Here is a 25,165-nt window from a genome sequence, read left to right as displayed (position 1 = left end):
CGCGTTGTATTATATGTACGACAAATTTCCGCCTCGTGATAAAACTGCGCGAAATTGCTGTTATAGTGGCGAATCTTTAGTTGAAATTGCTTCGTGGTGAACACAATAGCAGTCGTATTATTCGCGCACAAAATTATCTTATCGGTTTCGAAAAACACCGTGATATCAGGACAAATCATCCTCGTTCAGATGCGTAATCGTTTCGGTCTTTATCGCGACGACACAGGATCGGATAAGATACCACGAAGGTCGTTTGAAAACGTGAGATTACGACCGTTTATTCGTAGTGATTACTGTAAACGAATCCAAAATCGAATAACGTGATAATTAAAGACACTTCATAATTACGATCTAACAAATTTTATAATGGACGCGAAACAGCAAGCGTAAAATCGACAGGCATTTACTGGCTAATGATGGCTAATGATGAATTGAGCGATTAACGTAAATTTGCGAAAGCCGAGTAAATTGGATTGTATAACTGCCATCACATCGTTATGCGAGCCACGTTAAAAGGAGACACGTATATAGGATCGAGAGGTGGAAACGCGCGAGAACCTGGCTTATGTACGTGTATATCGCCGCCGGAACATTATTAATACAACTCGCTTACCTTGGCTCACCCATATCGATCACGCCGATAATCGATAAACACGTATCTCGCCGTATACCTACGCGCGAGTGCAGTGTGTAAATTGCAAATCTTCGCCGCCAAATAGGAAAACTGGTTGTCACTTGGTGCGACGTGTCATGTATTATGACGCGATGCGTGTACGAAACTCATCGTCCGCTTCGGCTACTTTGCCGATCGAGATGAAATTATTCGTTGCGTTTTCTTTTTTTACAGTGGGCCGACACGCGACATGCTCGATACAATGAGATGACATATACGTGGCGTATGAAAATTAAAGAGAGATTTATTTCTGATCATTGCTACAATAATAAGACTTTGAGCCGCGATAAACAAGTTATTTTTGGCACCGAAGAGATTACATTTAATATTTAAGTGGCATCGACTCAATTGCGTTTTTTATGGATCGGCTCCGTCGCGTCGAACCAGTTATTCTCGCACGTCAAATCTACCCCGCGTAAAAACAAGTGAGATATTAGCTCAATTACGTGACTTTTATGAAACGTCACAAACGCGCTGTTTGTGAATGGAGCTCCCTCATCGCAGCGCGAAGGATTATTTTTAGTCCCGAGAAAATTGTGCAGGATATCTCTGGATTCGCTTATAATGTAAAACGTTGTCACATTGTCCTCGAGGTAAGCGACGACGAAATACGAGGGATTATTTCCGTACAGAAATCCTCTCGTATGTCACCGCGTACGAGAATATTTCGTGGCACGGAAACATCCCATTGGCGCCTGCTTAATTTCGTCGGCATTCCATCGTCACGCGTTGTGTTTCGAGGCGCTACATCGTTTCGTAGACCATGCACGTGTTTGCGCGCGTATCATCAATTTTTTAATGGGACGCGTCGCGTCGTCGATTTACCATTTGTCCCCTTCCAAAAAAGTATCGTACGCGCGACACAGCGCTCCACGATGACGTTTTAAATGGAATTTAGAAACATTGGGGAGAGAGGCGCGTGGGATTAGATGAATCATCGAGGAGTGTACGGCCCTCGATACGATCTCGATCTATTTTCATTTCTTCCACCGCGAAGTGTCAGGTGACATAACGGTGTGTGGACGATAGTGCGAGATTTCTCTTCTTCTTTTGGCGAAATTTATGCGCAAAAATCTATAGCTTCTATCTTCTAGAATTACGTCCAACAATTGAGAGACAATTATTTTTGCTCATTGTTTCATACATTTTATTTTTCCACGCGTTCGCGCGTATAACTTTAACCGTGCCAAATACTATATATATATATATATATATATATATATATATATACACATATATACCTTAGACATTGTACAATCAATTATTTGAGCAAGTGAATAAATAAAATATATTTAACGCAATCCATGAGTGACTTTGTCTCGTTTCTCAATTTTCGTCGGTGTAATTCGTTACTGCGATGATATATGGAATCGTAATTATGTTCACAGGAGAGACGGCCGAAAAATTTATCTATCTGGAAAACGTGCCACATCGCCGCAAAGTGTTGTATATCGCTGTCGACACATAAGAATCTTACGCTAATCAGTCGTTTGGCAAAGAGTGTCGCCGCGCGCTACAAACGTAAACGTTTACATAACGATTTAGGTCGATCGTACGGGCCGCGACACGGAACGCGGCGCATAGCCCCGTAGCTGAGAAATTGCCAGAGGCGCCCGAAATGTCGTCGCTCCTTTGCCAGAGAATCTCTTTCTCGCGCCGTCCGAAAGTGCAGCGTCCGCCGCAGATTTGGCGCGATAAAGATGCAACCAGCCCGCAATCTTCGGCCGAGATTCACGGACGCTTTTTCGCGAGAAAGCGACGGATCCTTTTTTTTATTCCCTCGATATTTTCACTGATAAAACTTAAACTTTCTTTTTTTTTTTTTTTTTTTTTTTTTCCTCAACATTTCGCTCCTCATAAAAATGATCTTTATCGCGCCGAAATCGCTAATTCCTTCGCCTTTTAATCGTGATTTAATTCAACATTGAACGTATTGCTAAAAGATGCCTCAGGTAAGTTCTCTCTTTGTGCGCTCTTCCAAGAGACGCAGAGAAAAAAAAAACGAGATAAGAATTATTTACACGAACGACAATCTCCGCCCGTTATCTCTCCTCGTGCTTGTTATTTTTAACATCTGAAGATATACCGAAGAAGCGAATCTTGTGCAGAATCTTGCTCGCATTTTCAATGATTATTCTCTCCAATATCTCAGTCGTAAAAATGGGAGCTAACGCGGGAAATTTAGTATTACAGATAAAACTGTGACATTATTACGAGCAATGAACTACTAAAAATATTTCCGCCAAAATACTCGTTCGCGATATAATTTTTACTTCATATTTAAATCAAGCAAGAAAGTTATTATTGTACGTAATATAGTTAAACATTATAAACATGACGTTGTAATTAGATATGTATTAAAAAGGAATTGGTAAGCGATGTTTGATCATATTTATGTACATCTTTTGACATATATATATACGGTAAAAGTAGATTTTGAAATATTAGTAGCCGCATTTTTTTTCACAGTTTCCTAATCATTTTGTTTAGTCCATCTTCACCATATAAATACTTGAATGTTTAAACACTTACTTTGATGTCGAGATGAGCTACGTTGAGAGAATGCAGAAAAGCTATCCCGTCCAAAATCTGCTTCAGCAATCTGGCGACCTGCCGCTCCTCCGGAACTTCGTCTCGGTCGAGTATCATTTGTAACTCGCCGCCAGGAGCTCTGTTACAATAAACACATATCTGTATCTCTCGTGCGACTCGCATAATATTTACATTTTATGTATTTTTTATATGTGTACTTTTTTTTTTCGCGCGATGCGCCAGTTTATAATCTATAATACGTATATGTAAAAATGTATTCGAATAAATTCAGTGCATTACACGCGTCAAAACGAATCGATGCAGTTCGTAATTTTACGATTGACCCGTGCACGCGATGCACGCACACTTAAATCACGAGTTTATGCTCCGTCCTACTTTTTAAATAATTAGCAGAGATTACGAAATATAGAAAGTTACACGCTACGCCATCATAGTCAGTAGTATAGCCGCCTCGCCATTCATTTTTATTTTCTTTCTTGGTCGCGCGATGCTAATAATATGTAATCGAAACGTAACTATCTTTCCTGTGTTTTATTCGTGTGGAAGAATAAAAGCGAGTATTTTTATTCTTCCACACGAGATCCAAAGACTATATGATTTACAATGATGCGATCGGAAATGTAGGCGGAGACGTGGAACGTCCTTGTACTTACAGTTCGAGGACGAGCACCATCTCGGTGTTGGTCTCAAAGACCTGATGTAGGGAGACAAGACGAGAACAATGGGCCGCGGCATCCAGCACAGCGACCTCGTGAAGCGCTTCCGCTCTGAGCTCTTGGGCCCGCCGTCGTTTCCTCAGGAACTTGGCGGCCCACTGCATGCCACTGGACCTCTCGCGGCATCTTCTCACTGTCGCGTATTTACCTCTGTAATAGAAAGAGAAATGTAAATTTAATATTATAAAAGTAATTATTAAAAAAAATTTAATATTATTATTAACAATTATGAGTTTAATAAAATTTAATATATAATTGATTATAAAAATTATTATAAATATATTATACACATTTATACAATGTATTAATACATAGCACGTTATAAAAATTTAATATTTAATTTACGTGGCATACATATGTATGACGTAAGAAGAATAAAAACAATAACGTCGAGAAACAGAAAAAATAAATACAAAACAAATAGTAAAGGATAATTTTCATCAACACATTTGAAGAATTCAAATTCAAAATTCCTCGAGGATGACAAATCGCACCGAAGCAAATACTTGTAATTCGAGATTGCCTTCACGTCGTGGCGCGCGTCCGTTCATTAAAACGTTGATTGCGAATCACGGACGTTTCATTTCGCCGAGAGAATAATTGAATTCCATCATTTTTTTAGGCGTAATCGTGACTTTATGAACGATCGGCGTGTGTCAGCACGCTAATTACTATAATTTGCGTCTCTGTAGGCGACACATACATCCTAATGAAGACATTGAGAGTCAAGCAAATGATAATATTGCACAAGTCGCGTACACATAAAACGATCGCTTTCACTATTTCTGTTAATAATAGCACTTCGTTCTTTCCCTTATATTATTTTAATTACAGAAAGTACGGTACGTCAAGTGTGATTTTTCACGAAAAAGTTTTATATATATATATATATATATATATATATATATATATATATATATATATATATTTAAATATGAAATAAAGATTACATAACAATATTAGAAATCTCAATTTTTTCGCTGTAGATCGAATGACAAATTACAACTGCGAATTGGAATCCGAGATTGAATCGCGGAATTGAACGCTTGCACGTAATGTAACGGAAAGATTGCAATTGATTGCAATATTGAATCTCGCCATGTGATTGCAAAATTTTCCTTTCCAATTATGCGGCGACTAAGAATGTCCTACATACGCCCGCACGTTAAGTGTATAATATTGGAACGTGCGCAAGGGGTTGAATCATCGCGGCGAGAATGTAAGTCGGTATAGATCGTGGATTTTTCATGGAACGATATTGTCGGGTGTAATAATACGAACGGATGTAATAATACCGTTATCAGCCTTAACGTCACGTCGATATTGTGTAAGCCCCGCGAGTTATGCGTACAATTCGCGCAAGCAAGCACGCACGCCCGCTTAAAATTATTGTATTTAAGCACCCCTTCTCCGTTAGATCACAGTGGTATCTCAAACAGTCTCTTCGTGCTCTCCTCCGACCTTTCCATTTTTCCCGAGGCCACTCTAAGAGCGAAAGATTATCGATTTCTGTTCCGTTATCGCGGAAACGTGTTGCCGTGAAAGAAAGAAAAAAAATCGTAAAGCTCGAGATAGTCGTGTTATGGGAATATGGGAAGTCATAATATATGAAAATACACACATTTGCGTCAATATCGTTGAACAAGGGAAGTTTCCTCGCACGCAGAGTCTTGCGAGAAAATTACTCGCTGTAATCCGACGATCTAAACAGGCGCTAGAAAGCAAACTCGCTGGGGCAATGCACGCAGTTAGATCCGCGGGCCTAAATTCGAGCAGCATTAGTAGTGAAAGCACGCGTTTACCTTTTATTACGTAAAGGGTTGTCGTGTCCCATGAGAAAGTGCGACGCGCACTTCGGAAGCGAAGCTTTGCCTGCCACCGGTAATGGGCGTTTCATGTTTCCTGATCTCGATTTCGATGAAAGATTACTTCATAATAAAGTGCGCATATTATGTTTCAGTTTAAAAATATCTCAATAACAATTGTTTGTCGCTAATTTATTCATTGTAAAAAAAAAAAAAAAAAAAAAAAAAAAAAAAGGCAGCTGTAAGGAAGGAGGACCAATGACGAACGATCGGGAGGGAAATCAATGCGCGATGGTAGAAATGTGTGACGAAAGGCAAAATGTTTACGTAGGAAGCGTCGAACGTCGTTCATTATGTCCGAAGATGGGAAAGCGTGCGTTTGCCTAAGAAAGGCACGCGGAAAAATATCTTTCGGATATCGTCCATTAAAGGCGCGACGTATCCGAAGAAGGGCCTTCCCGCGGTAAGAGACGGCCACCAGTCAAGAGATAGATACGGCACGAAAGAACCGCTCGACAGGCGTCAAAGTAAGCATCATTAGTGGCCATTGTCCACCCGGCAATATCCCGCTGGGAACGCGACGGGAATGAGATGGAAGTCGGAACGCCACGTCAGTATTTCTCGACTCGTCCTCACGGTGGTCCTTTTACCCAGATGACGCCATCGTATATATATCGCGAGGCTTGAAGAAATTAATTATAATCGATAATAAATGATGTGACAAAAATGTGAAAAAATTTAGTATATATTATGGTAAAGCGCAAGGGATTTGTATAAAAATATTTAACCGCGTTCCTTTGCTCTGTCAATTTTAATTATTAAAATCACAGGGCTAAAGTACGCAGGTCGAGATGGACGACAGAGTGATAATCGACGATTTCACAGGTGAGAACCGCTGGTTGTCTCTCGAAATGTAGGTTGGCAAATGCGAACGCGACTTGTGAGAGCGAGTAATCGCGGGCGTTCTCTATCGCGAAGCGAATCGTTATCTACGTTCTAATTGCAGGCTGTTAACGCGGAGGCAAATCTATCTGACGTGTCTCTTTCTCTCTCTCTCTCTCTCCCCCTCTCTGTCCCGCTGAACAAAGAGAATGAGGGGAGAGAAATGACACGTGCCGTGACACAGCCGGTTTTACGATCGCGCGCGCGAGTTACCGAACACGTATAGGATCGCGGAGCGGGTTAACGATCGCGGCTCGCGCGATTTCGATTGCAATTAGCGATCTAATCTCTGACAGACGTCGCCACCGCGCAAATCCTTCCGTTCCGCTCGGCGAGCTTCTCCGCTCGAAGGGAAACATTGATCTTCGTTATCCGTAACTCGCGTGCATTCCCAACCTAACACACACACACATACACATACACATACACAGAGAAAAGCAATTTAATATTAAGAGGAATGTAATTATGGCAGAATTTTTTTTTCTAAAGAGACTAGTTGAAACGTGAAACGTGAACACGATATCTGTATACGTTGTCGTGTTCCATCTAGGAGAGGAGATATTGCGTAGATCGTATCGATTTCATCGAAAGATCGTGCTCGTTAAAAAGTGTCTATATCAGTTTCCCAGAGTAGTTATACGCATTTTATCGGGAAAACACGTCCAAGTACCGTTACATCCGGCCAGGTCGTATCGTTAACTCCTCGCACGTCGCAGAGGCGTAATCTGCGATTACGCGACGCGAAAGCGGAGTCGCTAAACTACCGTGCGTGACGACCGGCCTTGGAGCCTCTTGATAAGGTGGAAACGAAGGGGAATACCGTGGTGGTGGGTGAGAGATTCGCTTCCGCGAATCGTCGTCGCATCGACGAACGATAAACCGTGGCGAATCGAAATACCATCGACGACGATATGGATAAGACAATCGTTCCGGCAAGAAAATAAGCGCGCTCTCCTCGCAATCTCGCCGTCGTCCCCGTCGTCTACTAATGGCGCAACTGTAAACCTGACATCACAATGTTGACAACAACGACGATGGTATTATTATCGCAATACTGTCGCGTTGCTAATGCCCTATCGTACTTGGAGATTAGCGAGCCGAATGGAAGTCCGGAGGATAAACCGCTGATTATTACGACCTCTCGTTCGCCGAAGAAATGAACTTCTCTACGTCCCTCCTCGTAGCACGAATGAAGGCGGCACCTCCGACGTCGGTCGTTCGACGAAGCAATCAAATCGAGAGACGGCGAAGGAAATCGTCTCCGTGAAACATATCTCGATATAATTTCGCCGACAGAGAAACCGTCGTTCATTTCTACCAATGTATTCGTTGCCGCGCGTATTGCGGTTACATATTTATTTCCTACATTATTTTATAGTTCATTAGTTTTACAAGATTTAATGCAATTTAATGTATTTGCACAGAAACTCGAACGATTTATTTATACTGTTATTTGCCATTTGGATTAATTTTATGTACGCTATATTATTTGAGAGCTGTAAAATCTATAACGAGAGTTGATTTACGTATCTCTTTAATGAATCGACAGGTGTGATTTTTAAAATATAGCTTAAATTATTTTTTTATCCATGAGATAGACGCATCTGCGGAGGCAACGCACGTGCGTTAATCTAACGAAAGGAAGTCGGGCGGGCTTGTTGCATAAATTTTAAGTTGCGATTCGATTCTTCCACCTGTCTGTTGCAGCTGCCGTCTGTCTATTACCATGGATTTTGTTGCTTACAATATCCCCCTCGCAGACGCGCAGGTGTCGGTCGAAACTTTGGGTGGTACATCAAGCTGCGCTCATTTATAGTAAATATTGTTTTTAAGATGATAAGAGAAGACGCTGCCAAAAAAAGACTCACGTGACATTATCAATGTACGTAATATTATCAAACATTTTTATTTATGGTTCTACATTTCAATAACGAATGATTAATTTTTAGATTAATCCAAGTATTGCCATCGATCAATTTGCATTGCAGTAATATATGGTTTAATATGGAAATTGAAAAATGACTTCTCTCTCTTCTTACGCGCCTTCGGACTCGCGGAAACGTCCACGTCATTGCCTTTGCTGGCTTTGAGCCGAATGGAACGTAATGACGAGATCGGCGAGGATGCGACGCGGTAATGAAGCCCTTTGTTGCCATGCACGGACAACTGATATTTCGCTTGAAAAAGACTCGTGTTTCGCGAATAACTGCAGGCAAAATACTAGGTATGTTGAAATTATTTTAAGATTGTGAGAAAAAAAGTTTCATAAAAACCGATGGGAGATTCTAATCATTAATATCATTAAATATCAAGCGCAACGAATTGACGTAATGTAATCGAGAATAGTCGGAGTTTGATGGACCAGTGAAAGATTTTTAAAAAATCATGCGACTTCAATTAGCTGTTTATATGCACCCTTTTCCTCTCGCGCATCCTGCAGCGCAGATGCAATTTAACGCCTGACAGGCTGCAACCGAACCGAGGCCTTCGATAATATCAACTATACGTGTCATTAACAGGGTCAACGCTTAAGCTGCACGACCGAGATTAAGAATGCATCTCGTAGCGACGGCCAATAACCCGGTTAAACATCGCGAGATTACATTCGCGTGCGAGTAATAACGCCTAGCTATGATTGGTGTTAAGTACCAATCCATTAGTCGGCGAATTACTTTATTGCCATTAGTGTTGAGTGTAATTCGATGCTAATGTTCGGATAACTCGCGTGAATTTTATCTTTTACATAATCGTCAAATAATACAGAGTAAATGAAAAATTCAGAATTATTTTATTATTACGTGTTTTAAAAGACGCAAGCTTATAATCACAGTCAATTGGAAACTGTTTATTAACATGGCGAATCTTAGAGAGACGATCTCAGAGAGGCCTTTCTCATTAAGCCTGCCTCGCGAGTGAAAAGTCGTGATCTATTACAGGCGTGGGCACGACTCGAAAGGTTAACCCGATTTCTTTTCGCGGCATCCCTCCCGAGGGAAGCAACTCGTCGCGATGTACACTCCTCCCGCCGTCATTAACCTCCGCCTGGGTATTCTTGGTATATATGGTACGCCACTACTCTCGGACGGAGAAATCCGAGGAAAGTCACGGTCATGACAGGTAGAAGAATGCGCGAAGGATCGTGAGAGTACATATGGACGGACGGGTCGAGAGGTTTCCATCTCGATCGCGCTTGCCAAGGTCGGGGCTAAATACGCAGGCGTCATTAACCTTGATCAAGTATTCCGCCATCGTTTTGTATCATCTGCGGAGAAACGCCGAGAAGAAAAGTGGCGAGCGTGCTTTGAACAGTCCTTCTTTGGAGTCGTTAAAGAATGGGAAAAACAGCTTGTTTTCTCCGAGAATCGTCGACAATTTCGATGCGACGAGATCGTTTCTATTTGTACTCGTACCCTTGATACCTACAACGCAATATTGTTATTAGGTCGCGGCATATTTTGCACGTGTCGTCGAGAGAGCGCGTGTGAGTTGGTTAATGAGAAAAACTACATTACTTTCCGCTACGGCCAACATTTCATTGCGAGGAACGCGTTTCAATCAACCAGGCGTACCGCAGATCTTATCGAGGACATGTGCTTCCCGAGAGCGCGGTGTTTTCTTATGTCACGAATGTGTCGAGCGCTGTGCCTCGAACGCGGGATATTCCCGCGGGGTTTTACTCGATGCGGGAATTAATGTGCTTCGTGTGGCTCGCCTGTTCTATCTGCTTGCGATATTACTTTGCATTTCCGCGGAGAAATCGAAGGTAGCGGCAGTATATACGCCATTTCTCTCAAGTTATAGCAAAAATAATAGCTGCAAACATTTTTCAATTACGTGTATTTACGTGCACACAATTTAAAATATAATATTATATTTTGTCAATTTTTTTCATACGCGCATGAGTTAGCCTCAATTTATATTATCGTAATTTTGCAAATCATTTTGCGACGCTATAGTAACGATGCAGTTAATACCAAGTTATTTGCCGTATAATTAACAGACTCTATATAAATAATGTAGAAAAGCTAGCTCATCGAGATAAACACCATCTCGTCGCGCATCGCGTCTTCCCATTCCAAGAGATTCGATCCGATCAAAGCGGCTCATTAATCGTTGGAAGAGGGAGGTTATTACGTTTCAAACATTCCGCGGACGCATCCCTCGCGGAACGCGAGCTAAGGATTCCGGAATGCGTTATCGAGGAGCTCGCTCGATTTCGCGACTCCGGCGCGCCGACGGGCGTATCACCGCAGCGAAATTAACGACGGCACGACTACCGTGCTATCTCTCTTAACCAACGGGCAAGAGGGGAAGAATTTACCGCCGCGGATCAAAGATCGCGGGACCGTGCGATGCGCGAAAGACGTAGCGCGGAACGAGCGGTATGTTCAATAGTCTGTAAAGTCTTTAATTTAGCAGATACCCCTCTTATTCGACGTGCCGATCGAGCGACCGGCGCGGCGGTCGCTTAAAGACCAGGCGTGTAGCTAATGGCACCCGTGATCCTTCACGATCGCTTTTCACGAGCGCGTAGCTACGAAACGCCCCCTCATCTCCGACCTCTCGCACGAGGAACCGAGCGAGGAGAGCGAGGAGAGCGCGCGCGTTTAAAGCCCGCGGCTTTAAACGGGAGAGACCCAGCCCCTCTTCTCTTTTAACAATGACCCCCCCGGCTAAAAGCAAAACATCATCTCGCGCGACTACCGCGCGGCTTCTCCTTCGTCTATCATTACCGCCGCCGGCTTGCCGATCGGCCAACGGCCGCTCGCCGCGGCATTTGCCAGCATTTTGCATTCTATAACGGCACTTCATCTCGCCACCTGACTCCAAATATCAGTTTAGATTTCATTAAAATTCGTAATATACGCTTGTGAGAATCGCAATTACAACATTTTCTAAGTAAGCGACCGCGCGAGCTATCTGCAAAAGATCGTGAATCGCGAGAAGCCTACACACATTCTAGAAGGCAGCGCGCGTTCGCACGAATCGCATTAGATCCGGATTGCGACGGGCAGATTTGCTCCGGGACAAAACTGGATTGAACGGGAGGGAGGAAGGGAGGGGGCGGGGGAGGTAGAGGCGAGAGGGATCAAGAAACAGGACGCTAATTCCCCGGATCGCTCGCAAGTTTCTACGGAGTTTCTATCTCGCGAGAGAAGCAAGTCGCAACATCATTCCGCGCTACTATATTTACCGCGCACCTACCGATTTTTAACGACATCCCGCGGCTTTCCGTAAAAAGCCAAGATGGATCTCCGGTAACTGGCCCTTTTTGCGACGTTAACATCATCAAGCTTCGTCCGCTGGCATACCTGCGCGCGGCAAGAAAGCGGCCTCTCCGAGGAGGTCCGATCCGCGCGCGCGCGCGAGCGCACTTACGATCCCGAGGATCGAGCTCTTTCCGAGAAGGGGAAGGAAGTCGAGAGGAGAGGAGCAGTCGCTTCAAGTTCGCGGTGGCGAGGGCCCAATTTTACGCACCAGGAATCAAGTCGACTGCAGTGGTGGAGGCCAAGGATCTACCGGTGACACTGCGTGTTAGCGTTGTTCTCTTTTCTTCTTTTTTTTTTTTTTTTTTTTTTCCTTCCTCTTCTGCGAAAACCATCATCGCGTCAGCGACTGCTCTATGAGCTCCGCGAACCACGAAGAGTCGATCTCGGAGGAGGTTCCGAGCGTTCCGTCGTCGTGCTTCCACGATCAAAGAGATTCACGGCTCTGCTCTTTCCGTCTCGCGATTATCTTTGACGCGAGAATCGCGACAAATTGATCATGTCACGGGATTCTACCGATCGTATTTAATTTTAACGCGGCTTCGCGCGGAACGGTGAGTTTCGAGCGATACGAATATCGACTTTCGCACGACTTTCCGATCCCATCCGAATCTTTTTTTTCTTTTTTCCTGTTTACCTTCTTCGCGGCGTCGACCTAAATCGTTCCAGATCGATCTTCATGTCGGGAGGAAAATGGAACGGACCCTTAATCGGTTACTTTCGTTCTGTCGCTGTGGCAGGCTACGCGAGTACGTTAATATTTAGTGACACAACAATACTTTCACGATGTTTGCTTCTCTTAAAGCAGCAGGTACGGTGATTATTATTTGTAAGTACCGTTTCTCGCCAATATTTTTCGTGTCAGTACAGATTTTAAGTTCCTGTCACGACTCGATATTAATTTAATCACTTTAAAAAAATAATTGAGCTTAAAATTAAAGTCGTTTATAAGTCGATATATTTGTTAAAGAACAATTTCTATCTCGATTTCGTCAAGAATACAATTGATACATAATTAGATTTCATGTATTAAAAAAATTACAGGACCCTTTTCTGCCGCGTAAACGGAAGCGTTTCGACAACGACTTAACGCGGTAGTCCCGCGCGGATGCTGTAGAAAGTACATACTTTCTCCGTGGCGTCTTTCGCGGGTGCTTCGTATAGGTGCGTATGACTCGAGAGACGCGCATATTAAAGCGCTTCTCTGGAGAGATTATGTCGCTATGCTTACACATATATACACACACACACACACACACACACACACACACACACACACACACGCGCGCGCGCACAATATGCCACAGGTGCAACGGCTATATATGTACGGCGACAAGCGCTCTCGCTATCTCGCGCAAGATCTCGCCTTTCTTTCGCACTCCTAACGTTTCTATCGCGGCGACAAAAATTAACTCGGACAATTTCCTGGGAACGCTAACCGAATAAATTATATAATATTATTGTCAATGTGTAATTAATTAAGATCAACAAATATGTGTATACATCCATCATCGTAGAAATCCAATGTGTCTTTGAGCGTTAAGAATTATGGAGTGCAGCAGCAACGTGCCCGACCAATTGTGGGATTGAAAATGATTTGAAAAACGAAAACCCAAACACAACAAATGCTATTCGACGTAAAATTACATTTTACTTGAAATGACAATTTGGCGATGAATGTACATGAATTAACGAAATAAAGTATTTCTCACAATTGTATGTGTGTTACAATGCTTGATATCCAATAGAGATTCGTCGCGGATCCTAATTAATGTCTGCACGCGTGCGCGTGAAAACTACGCGTTTCTCGCTCTCGGCCGCATATCCGTAATTTCGAGGAAGGAAAGTCCCGTTCCCACGAGCGCGGATTTACGGAGCGTGGCGCGTCGCTCAAATCTTCCACGCGGGCCCATTAAAACTGCGTGCACCACGTAGCGCGGATCAACGACCCTGACGGGGGTCAGGCGCGCGTGCGCGGGGGCCCGTGGCGGTTGCCCCGCGGTACGGAGCTGCACCAGGAAATCGGTGCTGACGCCGGCGTCATCGTCCGCGTCGTCCTTTACGGGGCATCCATTAGGTCTACTCCTAAGTACTAAACACGTTGGACGATCAGTCCGACGACCCCGCTCATACGTAACGACCAGGACCTAACCCTTCCTCTCCCTTCGCCATCTCTTTCAGGATTCACCTCCTCTCCTTCTAAGCATCGTTGCTTTCGCTTCGTCTTCTTCTTTCTTTCCCTCTCTCTCTCTCTCTCTCTCTCTTTCTCGCGTGCGCTTCTGTCCTCTACATTCTCGCTCCTGACTTCTTCGAGGGTCATCGACATTTGCGCACCGGGCGACATTGCACGCGACCGATGTGTTTCCTCGGATCGTCGCAGTTAAGGGCTCAGTCTATTTTAACAGTGTGAACAATTGGTTATTTTTAGAATTATTTTTAAAGAATATTAAAAATTGATCTTTTTTACATATGTTTTTATTGTTGTTTAAACAGTATTTTTAAATCTTTGATGTTTAGTTTCTTTTGTTCAATGCAAGCCTCTACGCGAAGTGTATTCAAAAATGCATAGTTCGATAATGCTGCTTTTTATATAATTATCTGAAATGAAAAAAACTTAGTCTAGTTTCATTTCGTATTTGTGAAGACTAAACCTTAATAGAATTTAACAAATTAATATTTAATATTTTTCTAAACTTCAAGAAATAAAAAAACAAGGATGTTCACACTGTCAAACTGTATGTATTTTTAAACATGTTACGCACAGAGAGGCTCGTATTTAAAAAAAAAAAAGTTAAATATCCAAGATTTAATATTGATGTATATATTACTTAAACGTCCAATAAAAACATATGTAAAGCGTCAAAAAGATCAATTTTTCATATTCTTGAAAAAAGAAATAATTCCTACAAGCCATCAATTTTTCATACACCAGATTAGATTAATGGGCCCTTAAGCGCGCTTGTGGCACAAGATTGCGCGGAATAACACCGGCGAGCTTCTAATCACAGAGAAACGAGCGTGTAAAATAAATTGTACAAATAGAGAAGTTGCGTCGCGCGCACTCAGATTACCAATATACGCGACTCACGATTTAACGAGGCTGCCATCGCGGGATATCACGATTCTAACGCGCCCAGCATTCATTAATATCTCCGTACCGCGGTATCGCGCTCTCGATACGAAGCTCCTAATATCGCGTAGCAAAAGCCGCGGGACACATTGTTGCACGGATTCTCGTTATCGAACGCGCGTCTCGCTGAGAAAACAGCCCCGATACGCCTCTCTCTATCCTACGCGAGACTCGAGCAATTTCCGCGTTAGCCTCCTTCAACGAGCAGCTCTCAGCCTGGAGCAGCAAGTAGTCGATGGAGGAGAGTTTACCTCATTACATAGTCCGTAACGCGGAAACCGGAGCGACTTACTCCCTGGCCGCCATTAATTACGCCCGACCGCGGCGGTAATTAAAGAAATTAGCGGATACCTAGGAGCACGAAGAGGAGCGACGTCGCCATCTCATCGGCACTGCTGCTGGCTGCTGCTCTCCTCCCCCCCACCCCCCCCCCGCTCACTCCTTTTTCCAGTCCTCTTCGCTATCTATCTCGCGAATGCAAATTCATTGTGCAACGAGTGCAACGACGCGCTAGCTAGCGTCGCTACCAACGGTGAAATTCGTTCCAGTTGCGCCGGTTGCTCGTTAGACGATTGCACAACGTTATGCAACGTCTTCCTCCCATGTTCCTCCCCACTCTCTTTTTTTTTTTTTCTCACTTTTTCTTAATCCTACGCGCATCCTGCACCCGTAGTCTCGTTCTTCTTATTCGATTAATTTAATCTATAAATAGTTAGCGGCCGTTTGCTTTTACGAGTCTTGGAGCGTAATTTTCGCATTTTTCAGAAAGGTTTCCTTCAAGATAAAATAGCCTATATTTGCACCCTCGTTACTATCAATTCTGTTAGTATCAATTATTATAGTTTATTATCGCAGCAATTTAGAAACAAAGGACACGATATATGAACACAGGATATTCTTGCCACCTTCTCGTCTTGCAAGATGCGGCAACGAGTACTTGCTGTGTTCGACGATTCGTCCTGGATTCTTACGGCGAGTATTACCCTAATTGGCATCGTTCAAGCAGCGATTAGCCGTAATCCTCACGATAGCTGGCGCATAAGAACTTCGTTCGACCGGCAATAAACAATAATTGGTCGATTGAGTTCACGAACACGAGAGGAAGGTCGTCCGGCATTCACGCGAAACCGGATACCTCGGAATGCCGAGAAACTTTGATTCCGCGATTGATCAATGCGCAAGAATTAGATGAGAAGAGCAACGAAAATTATGTTTGCTATTTAATCTGTAAAATGAATTTTTGTATTATTACTGTATCTATTAAATTCATTTACTGTATTTTCGTATTTATGGACTACGTAGCAAATAGATAGCTTTCTAAAAATATTCTAGAAAATTAATCCCTAGACTAACGGCGAAGAATTAATATAGTCAGTTAGTAATTCAAGGTTAAATAGTTGTCCTGTATATTTCACTTTCCGTTATTTAAATGTGCGCTTAGTGGAAAATGTCATATGCTGTTACTCGAGGGAGATTAAAATTTACATACATGACACCTGTTGCGTTTTATTGTATACGGTATGATATAGTTTCATTATATACTTACTGTTACTGACTCAAGCGTTGAATGTAACATATCATTTTACCAACTTTAAAAAAGTACACGAAAAATAACGTACTATCTAATTCTGCTGCGGGTAGTCGTATGTGTAGAAAGTAAAATACTCTCGAGCCTGGCTGTTCTAGAAGACTGGTTTTGACGCGAGATTAATCGCATATCGTTGGAGCAATGGCGGATAGCTTGGCGTAATTATCCAAGCAGTACGAATCGATGTTGAAAATACTAAACGTGTAATAACGAATACGGGCTAATAATTACAATGACATTTTATCTTACAATAGATTCCTTCCATCAAAGAGCAGCGTATACGATTATTTCGCAAAAGGCGCGCTAAATCTATTTTTTAATAAATCTAAACTTGAATGAAATATATGCGTGCGCGGCGTGAATGGAAGAATATCCTGCATAGGCCGACGCGAATAAGTCGCGGCTCTCAATCTCAGCGCGATACAATCCCGTGGAGAGGGCGAGACGCACACTCGGGCGTCCCGAGTGTCATCTCGATGACGAGTGGCGTCGTGACCTCTCGGTTAGGTGGCCGCGCACGCTGCACACGTGCATCCCGCGCGGGAACACAACACGTCAGGCCTTTCTAATGGAGAACCATATGTACCAACCATACACACACACACACACACACACACACACACACATACATATATATACATATATCGGGTGCGCGCGCGTAAATTTACGAGCGACAGCTCCGCGTCCATTTGCAGATCTCGCGGATTCCCCTCGAAATCATATTTCGTTCCCGAGTAATACTCGCAAGATCCATTTCCGAGATACAGGCACAACCCGGCGGGCTCGAGCCTGGCTGTTCTGGAAGGCGCGAGTCGTTTTACGCGCGAGGGCGAAAAATTGCGAAGAAGCAGCAGCAGCAGCAGCAGCAGCAGCAACTGGGAAGCGACCGGGAAGAAAGCGGGGAGAACCGCCTGCAACAGCGGATGCAATAAATCTTGCGTGAAAATAACATCGCTCCGAGTTTTCGCGATACATATCTTGTCCAATCGAGAATTCTCTTTAATTCGAAAATTTATTCGGACCCGTAGGAATGTCACACAGTCCACGCCGCATTTATCTGTATTTACACCTTGAAACGGCGATACGCTACCATAACTGTCGGTGACAACCGACACTATTCTCTATTTCTGAGACAGCTTTAGAAACGCGATAGCATTGAACATTCAAGGATCGTCTCGACGCGTTGCCTCGTCGTTACGATCGACTCCACGCCACGAGTGTGTAGTTCCCTCGGAATCGAATGGGAAGGCTTCGTCGCGAGGCTAAGGATGACGAGTCGCGTAGTTAAACGCGTTGCCGCAAATCAAGCGGATACTCACAAAGCCCCGTGGGTCGATCATCGCTCGTTAGCGCCATTGTGTCGCAAGACTGTGACGTGCGTGCCGCGTTACGCAACGCGCACGCACGCACGCACGCACTTGATACGCGGCTGGGGTTTGCGGCTCACCAGGATCTCTGCCGAGTACAAAAGTGCGTAGGGTATCGATGTACATGCCGAGTAGCGGTTGTTTTGTCTCTTATACACGCGAGCGACGTGCGCGCGTGTCATTTTATCCGACTGATGACTCGCGACGCGCTCACGAATACATAATTGCAGACGTAATTGAACGTCACAGCGGAATCGCAATCAATTATGGAAATTAAAAGACCAAGAATACAGATGCATTGAAAATTTACCAGAGAATTCCATTACGTTGGAAAATTAAATAAAACTGAATGACAAACACTAATGATGACTCTCTCGTATTCAATACTAATTGATGTTTGAAATTCTTGAATCGTCTGTATATTATGCAAAACCTATTAATAGTTTTACTCGCGAAAGTTTTACTCGTGAAATAATATATCGTTTAATATGAAAAACGGAAAATTACATACTTCATATTATTTTCTTTAATAACTATTGCAAATATAAATTAGTATGATGGACAGAATTGACGATGACTTTGTAACAGCCCGATAATTGGGATGTCACTCGTATTTTCCTATTAAAAATCGTCAATTGCACGCAACAGCGCTAAAGAATTATCGATGGTGCTATATTAAGCTTATATAGTTATCTCTGTCTCTTCCGCTGTAATTACAGCTGACGCGAGCATAACTCGTGGTTAAAGATACATGTTTCTAACATGTAAAGAGCCGGTTTGGCACATAGTCACGCGATCGTGACATCAATGAAACGGATCGATTACTTTTATTACTTTTATTATGAAACAACTAAAGAGAGTCTGGCTCGCGCTGAGTTGATGAGCTGAAGTCACACGATCGTTACATTGTATGATCTGGACGAAAGATCCACTTAACCCTTTTCGTCACAGCACGGACAGCAATTTCTAAAGCTGTGTTATCGATGTAATAAATATTAAATATAATTCTATAATAGCAAATAGAATTACCCAAGGATCATAATTAAACTGTAAATAATTAATATATCTAATATATGTATGCACATATGTGTGTATACATGTACGTTTTCTTTCTATGAAACTGTAATACATAATTTTCTTTATATCTAACAAAAGTTTAATAATGCATTTTATACAATATATATTTTATGAAGAAATTTGTATGTACAGATAAATGTTTCTTTCCGAGTTTCAAAAGCGTCATTAACCGAGACGAAAAATTTCAAAGTTGTATATGATCGCGATTGATCTGCGCGATCGTTTTATTGCCTCGCGGAACGATCGCCAATTGCCCGAATCGCAGTTAAATAAATAAAGCCACTCTCGCGCAAAGTGCCGGGGAAGGCGAGGAGTGAAGGAGATGATCCCGGCAGGAGGAACGTCGAATGGCAACGGAATGGTAATTTTATAGGCAGGCTCGTTTTCCGCGCGCGAGCGCGCGCTTCGCTTGACCTCTGGCCTTAACTCCCTTCCTCTACAGCTTCCGATTCTTCACGGATGTCACGCTCAAACAAAGGAACGGCAAGAGTACGAGCTCTCTTAAGCAGGCATTTGGATGCCGCGCACCGCTTCAGGGTCGCGCAGGAGTACAAGACGGAATCTGCATAACGTAACTTTCGCGACGAGAGTGCGTGCTTTCGCGAAGTCCTTGGCTCACGACGTCGAGAGCGTTGTCTCTTTGTGATCAAGTTCCACGCGCGCAAGAAGAGACGACTCTTCTCGTAAACACCAAGATTTCTTCTCGCCGGCGCCGCGAGGTCGGCGCCGGCAGTGACATCCCCAATCTGCTTAAGTCCGATTCATATCTCGCTTCCAAGACTTGTATTTCAATTCTCGAAATTCTCCGATATGCAGACTCGATGCACGAGAAAATTATTAATTACCGAAAAGAAAGTCATACGCTCCGATAAGTTTTTAAATAAATATGTAAAATCCTTCAAGAATCTTACAAAATGTTTAGAAAGTTCCGCCAAGGAAAGCAATGAAAAAATCCGATCCATGTGCAAGAATGTCTTATTCGCGTCGCATAAAGTACAGATGATCGGTGATGCACCGAATCAAGATCGAAGCTCGTCATCTCACTTTTGACGCCGGCTAGAAATATCACATATGTGATGTCGTAACACTCACCCCGATGTTGAGATAAGTTCCGCTGCGCCGACCGCAGTCTCTCGTGTGAAACAGCTTGAGCTTGCCCGCGGAATGTGGTTGATCGAGTAAAAATGATAAAAGTTCCCCCGTTAGGAAGAGACTAGCTGCTACAGAGTGCACGCGCGCGCAGACGAGTTAAGATTCATCCACATCGCGTTACGTTAACACAATTCGTACGGAACGCGCGAATATATTTTAGAAACGTTTCATTAATGAATTATTTCGATGGGGTAAACTCGGGTAAGATGGCCATAGTTTTTTTAAATGCAAAAAACATACTTTTATTTTTGTTATTTTTTAATCATGTTTGACATATTATCTTCACTGAAGCTTAAATTACGTAATATTATCGAAATTCAAAGGAAAATATTTAATAGAAATTATATATTATATCAAAATAGTACAACCATAAGCATTGGCCATCTTACCCAACTTTTAAGGAAAAGATGACCATAATATTTATAAAAAAAATTGTGAAAACGAAAATAAAAATTATAGGTCATATAACAATTTACATATCTTTATAATATGTCTAACGTCGGTTACACGATAACTTAACTGTAATTTATTCGACGTTATAACAGTTTTTAGTGGACGAATGAAAAACTTTGCAGGTAGTCAAAAGTAAAAATATGATATAAGATTCACAATATCGTTATTTCGAATAATGCATGCACATAAACTACTGTAAATATCGATTATCTTTGATAATGACTAAAAAAAGTGCACAATATAGTGATTATTGAAAAAATTACAGCCTATTATGGCCATCTTTTCCGTATGACCATCATACCCTAGTTTACCCTATAAATTGTTTAATTAAAAAATTGTAAAATTAAGAACAGTATTTATAATAATTTCTTGGTAAATCAGATTTTACTTATATGCAGAAAAATATATGTATAATCTTTAATTAAAATATCATGATAATTGAATGAAAGGGATTAGAAATTGCTGTTCGATCTTAAATAATAGTTTCTCTTTGTTATAATTTTTCGTTATAACTCTTCCTACGTAATCTGGATATTGGTAGCACTATATGATTATAACGATTATGTAATATTCCATTCCGTAACATTCTCTATGAAATACAATACTCGTAAAAGCGAATATTGCGGAAGAGTAATTTTCCGCTCTTCCGCCGGTGCAACCATAAGATCGTAGAAGCACCATCGGTATGATAAGCTTCCGTCCGAGAAACTAACATCCTTGTGACTTAGGTCCTATTTGGCTTGCAAATAATGCACCTACCATAGGCTAACTAGCATCCGGCAGAGAGCTCGTTGTTTGTATAGCGGCAAAATGTGAAACGATGGAAAGACGTTAAAGTGTTTACATAATTACTAAACGCATCAACTTAATCGCGTGGTAAAATATCATACGGTTATCTACGTATAAAATGAATTATATTAATTATCTTGAGTATTTACAGAACAAATATGAAGTTGAATGAATCTTGAATCGACATTAAGTAAATCTTTGAATTTTTTTTGCAAAAATCATAAATAATCGTCGTAATTAAACCGACTTGTTCCCTTCGTTCTTTCGCTCCTTAGGAAAATGTTTCTTAAAATCGCGAAAAAAAAATTGCGCACAGCTTCTTGCACATATTATACTGAGCCAGATAATACGGTTCACGATACACAAAGAGTTAATTCGATCGTAATGCTGATCCGCGCTCGCGCCCGAGAGAGAGTCGTTCACCCGGCGCATGACCGAGCATAGGATCTTAGACGAGAAAAGGAGGAAAATGAAGCCGAGGGAAACGAGAACGGGCCTGTTTTGCAAGCACGGGGCGTTCACGGAGAAGGTTAAATATCATACGTAGTGCTCGGAGCGAAGGAGGCCGGCCGGCTGTGCACTCCAACGATAAAGGCCGCGCGACTCGCCTCGGCTTGCCGGTGATTCGCGTGAAAGTTTAGTTATGCTCGACCATTCGATAAAAATCCCCCCGTGTGTGAGAACGCGCCGAGTGAACGCGTGGCGGTAGCCTAAGTCTCCGCGTTCACTCCAAGCCACGGATTTCTTTCCCGACGTCAGGCTATTTGAATTTCTTTAGAAAAGCAAAATATCTTGCACGCACAATGTCGCAATCTATCTTTAATCTTTCTACGGGGAACATTGTCGAGTTGTAAAAAATTCTACCGCATCCTCTCTTCTCTTCTTTTTTCATCCGTGTATTATTTTTTTAATTACAGTGAGATATATGTACAACATTTATATACACATATATATATATATATATATATATATATATATATATATATATATATATATATATAAATTAAAAAATAAAAAAATATATATATATATGAGTCGGATTTCGATTCAATCCCCAGTTTCGTTTTTATTGCGTTCCATGGTTGTAAACGCTAAATGAAAGTATCACGGATTCATGCTCGACGTAATGACTCGTGTCTTATCGTCGCGTGCCGATGCGCATTATTTCGTTACGTGCCTTCCCGAGAATCGCCGATAAGCAACCCATAAAATATCCCGTTTCCCACGTTTCCAATCTGGTATGTCGCACGCACTCTCGAATTCGCGGAATCGAATCCTCTCTCGGAAAATCGTATCGCAAGGATATATCCAGCCAATCTGCGTTTCAAAGTAATCAGTTTCCATTAACGAGTCTCATTATAAATTGCATTGTATTTCATGTATTCGATGTTAAAAGACTACCATATATATTTATTCTTTATCTCTCTCTCCCCCCCCCCCTCTCTCTCTCTCTCTCTCTCTCTCTCTCTCAATACCTATGATAAAAAACGAATTAAATTTTTATTCTTTTCCGCAATTATGTAGCATTATAATTATTATTTATCGAAATAGTCTTCTCTAAAAAGCAATAATTTCTTTTTTATTTTTGATTTTAATAAATTCTATTAAAATAAAAAATTACTATTTATACTGCATTGTTAACCTTATCATAATGTTATTGACAACTAAAAATCACTTCTAATTGACTTAATCGATAGATTGTGTCCATTAGCAAAATTGTCTATATATTGTTAATTGTCTACGTTGTTATGTAATTTTGCTAATGGACTCAATCTATCGATTAAGTCAATTAGAAGTGATTTTTAGTTGTCGTTTCCAATATAGTCATTTTTCTATATGTCAAATAATAAAAAAATGTTAATTCCATATCTGTATTAACATAATAATATTAAATGCAGATATTATTCTTGATAATCTTAATCACTGATCAAGTTAATCGGAGTTTGATTGAAATAACCCTAAGGCGATTAATTTCTCGTTTCTCTTAATCGAGTCGTCAAAATCGTTAAAGACATCTCGAGGCAATTAAAGAAATTTGCATTTGCAGGTATGGGCCGATTACTTATATGTGCTGCTATGAAGTCGAAAATCACGAAGGAGTCCAGACGAATGCGGACACCGAGAGTGGTCGGTTAGCCCATCGTACCGATCCGACAATCGTTTATCTTCGACCAACCAGCCGACTTCCTGCTGTCAATGATTGAAATATAACCGCCCGGCCCAATCGACTCTCCTAAAAATTCTGACTTAACGAGCGCAGATAAAACGAGTGAAACTATCGACTAAATCATCGTTTTCCATCATAGGCAATAAACAGAATTCTACCGGTGCCTACTTGGGTTGATCATTTTTACCCACCCTTCTCACCCATTTGTTCTTAATCTTTCTCTTCACATAAAATTCCTAAACTTATTTATGACAACTTTGCAGTAGCTACAACTACAGAAAATAAGATGAAACTGAACATTGAGATAATAAATAATGTCACGAGTGTGAAATTCTGAAGAATAAAGTATGTACACATTTCATAATTAAAATATATATTTAAAATACTATTTTTTAGAATATCTCTATTAAAAGAAGGTTAAAGAAATACAGGGCCTAAATAATTGACGAATTAAATAATCGCGAAAAATGATTGTACTTCCGAAACAATATTTTTCTTTTGCTCATAAAATCTGCAAAAAAAAAGATGTTTTTTCCTATTTTCATCAACTTAATTGTCATTTTTTTTAAATTTAATATCCTAAAAATATAAAAATACGTATAAAAGTCATAACACGAGAAGTGGTCTTTTACAAAACCACTGACAGATATTAAATTTTATTAGTCTATTGTCTCCGATAGTATAGTAAATTAGAATTCTTATTCTTAAAGGTCGTAAAATCGCGAGAAATGGTCTGTTTACAGCAAGCGGCGCGAGAAGGAGAGTTTGTTGAACCAATATTATGTGGCCGCGATGTTAAAAAGACGATCGTTAAGTGGTTAAACGAATCGGCGATAACGGCGGAGAAATTCAAATTACAAAAGCGAGTGGATTGCGCTCGTGGTTGTTATTTTAATGTCGCCAAAGAAGTAGTCGGCTCTCCCGATTTAGGCGCGGAAACGCCAAGCGTACAGACGCCAATATCGGACGTTTTTATCGCCCTCGAGATTAATGCCGCTCACGGACGAACGAGCGGACATCGACTTCCAAATCCTGTACCAAGACGAAAGCAAAAGAAAAAAGAAGGCGCACGAGAAAGGCGAGGGAAGGGCAAAGAAGGAGGACAGCAACGTCCTTCGGCGGCCGCCGCAGTTTGCTGACCCGGTTTGCAAAGAGTAAAAATTGATCGGGTCCATGGGATGAGGTGGAACCAATGGATACCGAAAAGCGTGTATCACGGGTGACAACTACCAAAAAACGAACAGATCCTCTCGATCCGGTTTTCTTCCGGAGCGCAAATGCTTCATAATGAATAAGTTTTGTGTCTGTATACGTCTCGCAACGAAAATAAGCAACGTCATTTTGTTGACTTGTGACAGAAGAAAAGAAATACTATACATGCACGCGTGGCTATTTATAACCCATCGTTCTTATATCGTCGAATTTTATCGCAACGCTCGTAGGATGTTCCATCAAAGTTCGTATATTATGACAGCGAGCAATCCTA

The 25,165-nt window shown here is 41.7% G+C and overlaps 1 protein-coding gene across 1 annotated transcript in view; it reads right to left on the bottom strand.

The window, feature by feature from the left end:
* Positions 1 to 25,165, bottom strand: part of LOC140662750 (uncharacterized) — a 93,539-nt gene that overhangs the window by 20,306 nt on the left and 48,068 nt on the right. The window contains exons 2-3 of the mRNA XM_072886370.1: positions 3,880 to 4,092; positions 3,206 to 3,344 (exon numbers count right to left, since the gene is read on the bottom strand). Of these exons, the coding sequence (XP_072742471.1) occupies positions 3,206 to 3,344; positions 3,880 to 4,092 (352 nt within the window). The remainder of the gene's footprint in view (positions 1 to 3,205; positions 3,345 to 3,879; positions 4,093 to 25,165) is intronic.

Source organism: Anoplolepis gracilipes, chromosome 2, assembly GCF_047496725.1.
Source record: "Anoplolepis gracilipes chromosome 2, ASM4749672v1, whole genome shotgun sequence".
Classification (NCBI taxonomy): domain Eukaryota; kingdom Metazoa; phylum Arthropoda; class Insecta; order Hymenoptera; family Formicidae; genus Anoplolepis; species Anoplolepis gracilipes.
This window is presented reverse-complemented; position numbering and strand designations above follow the sequence as displayed.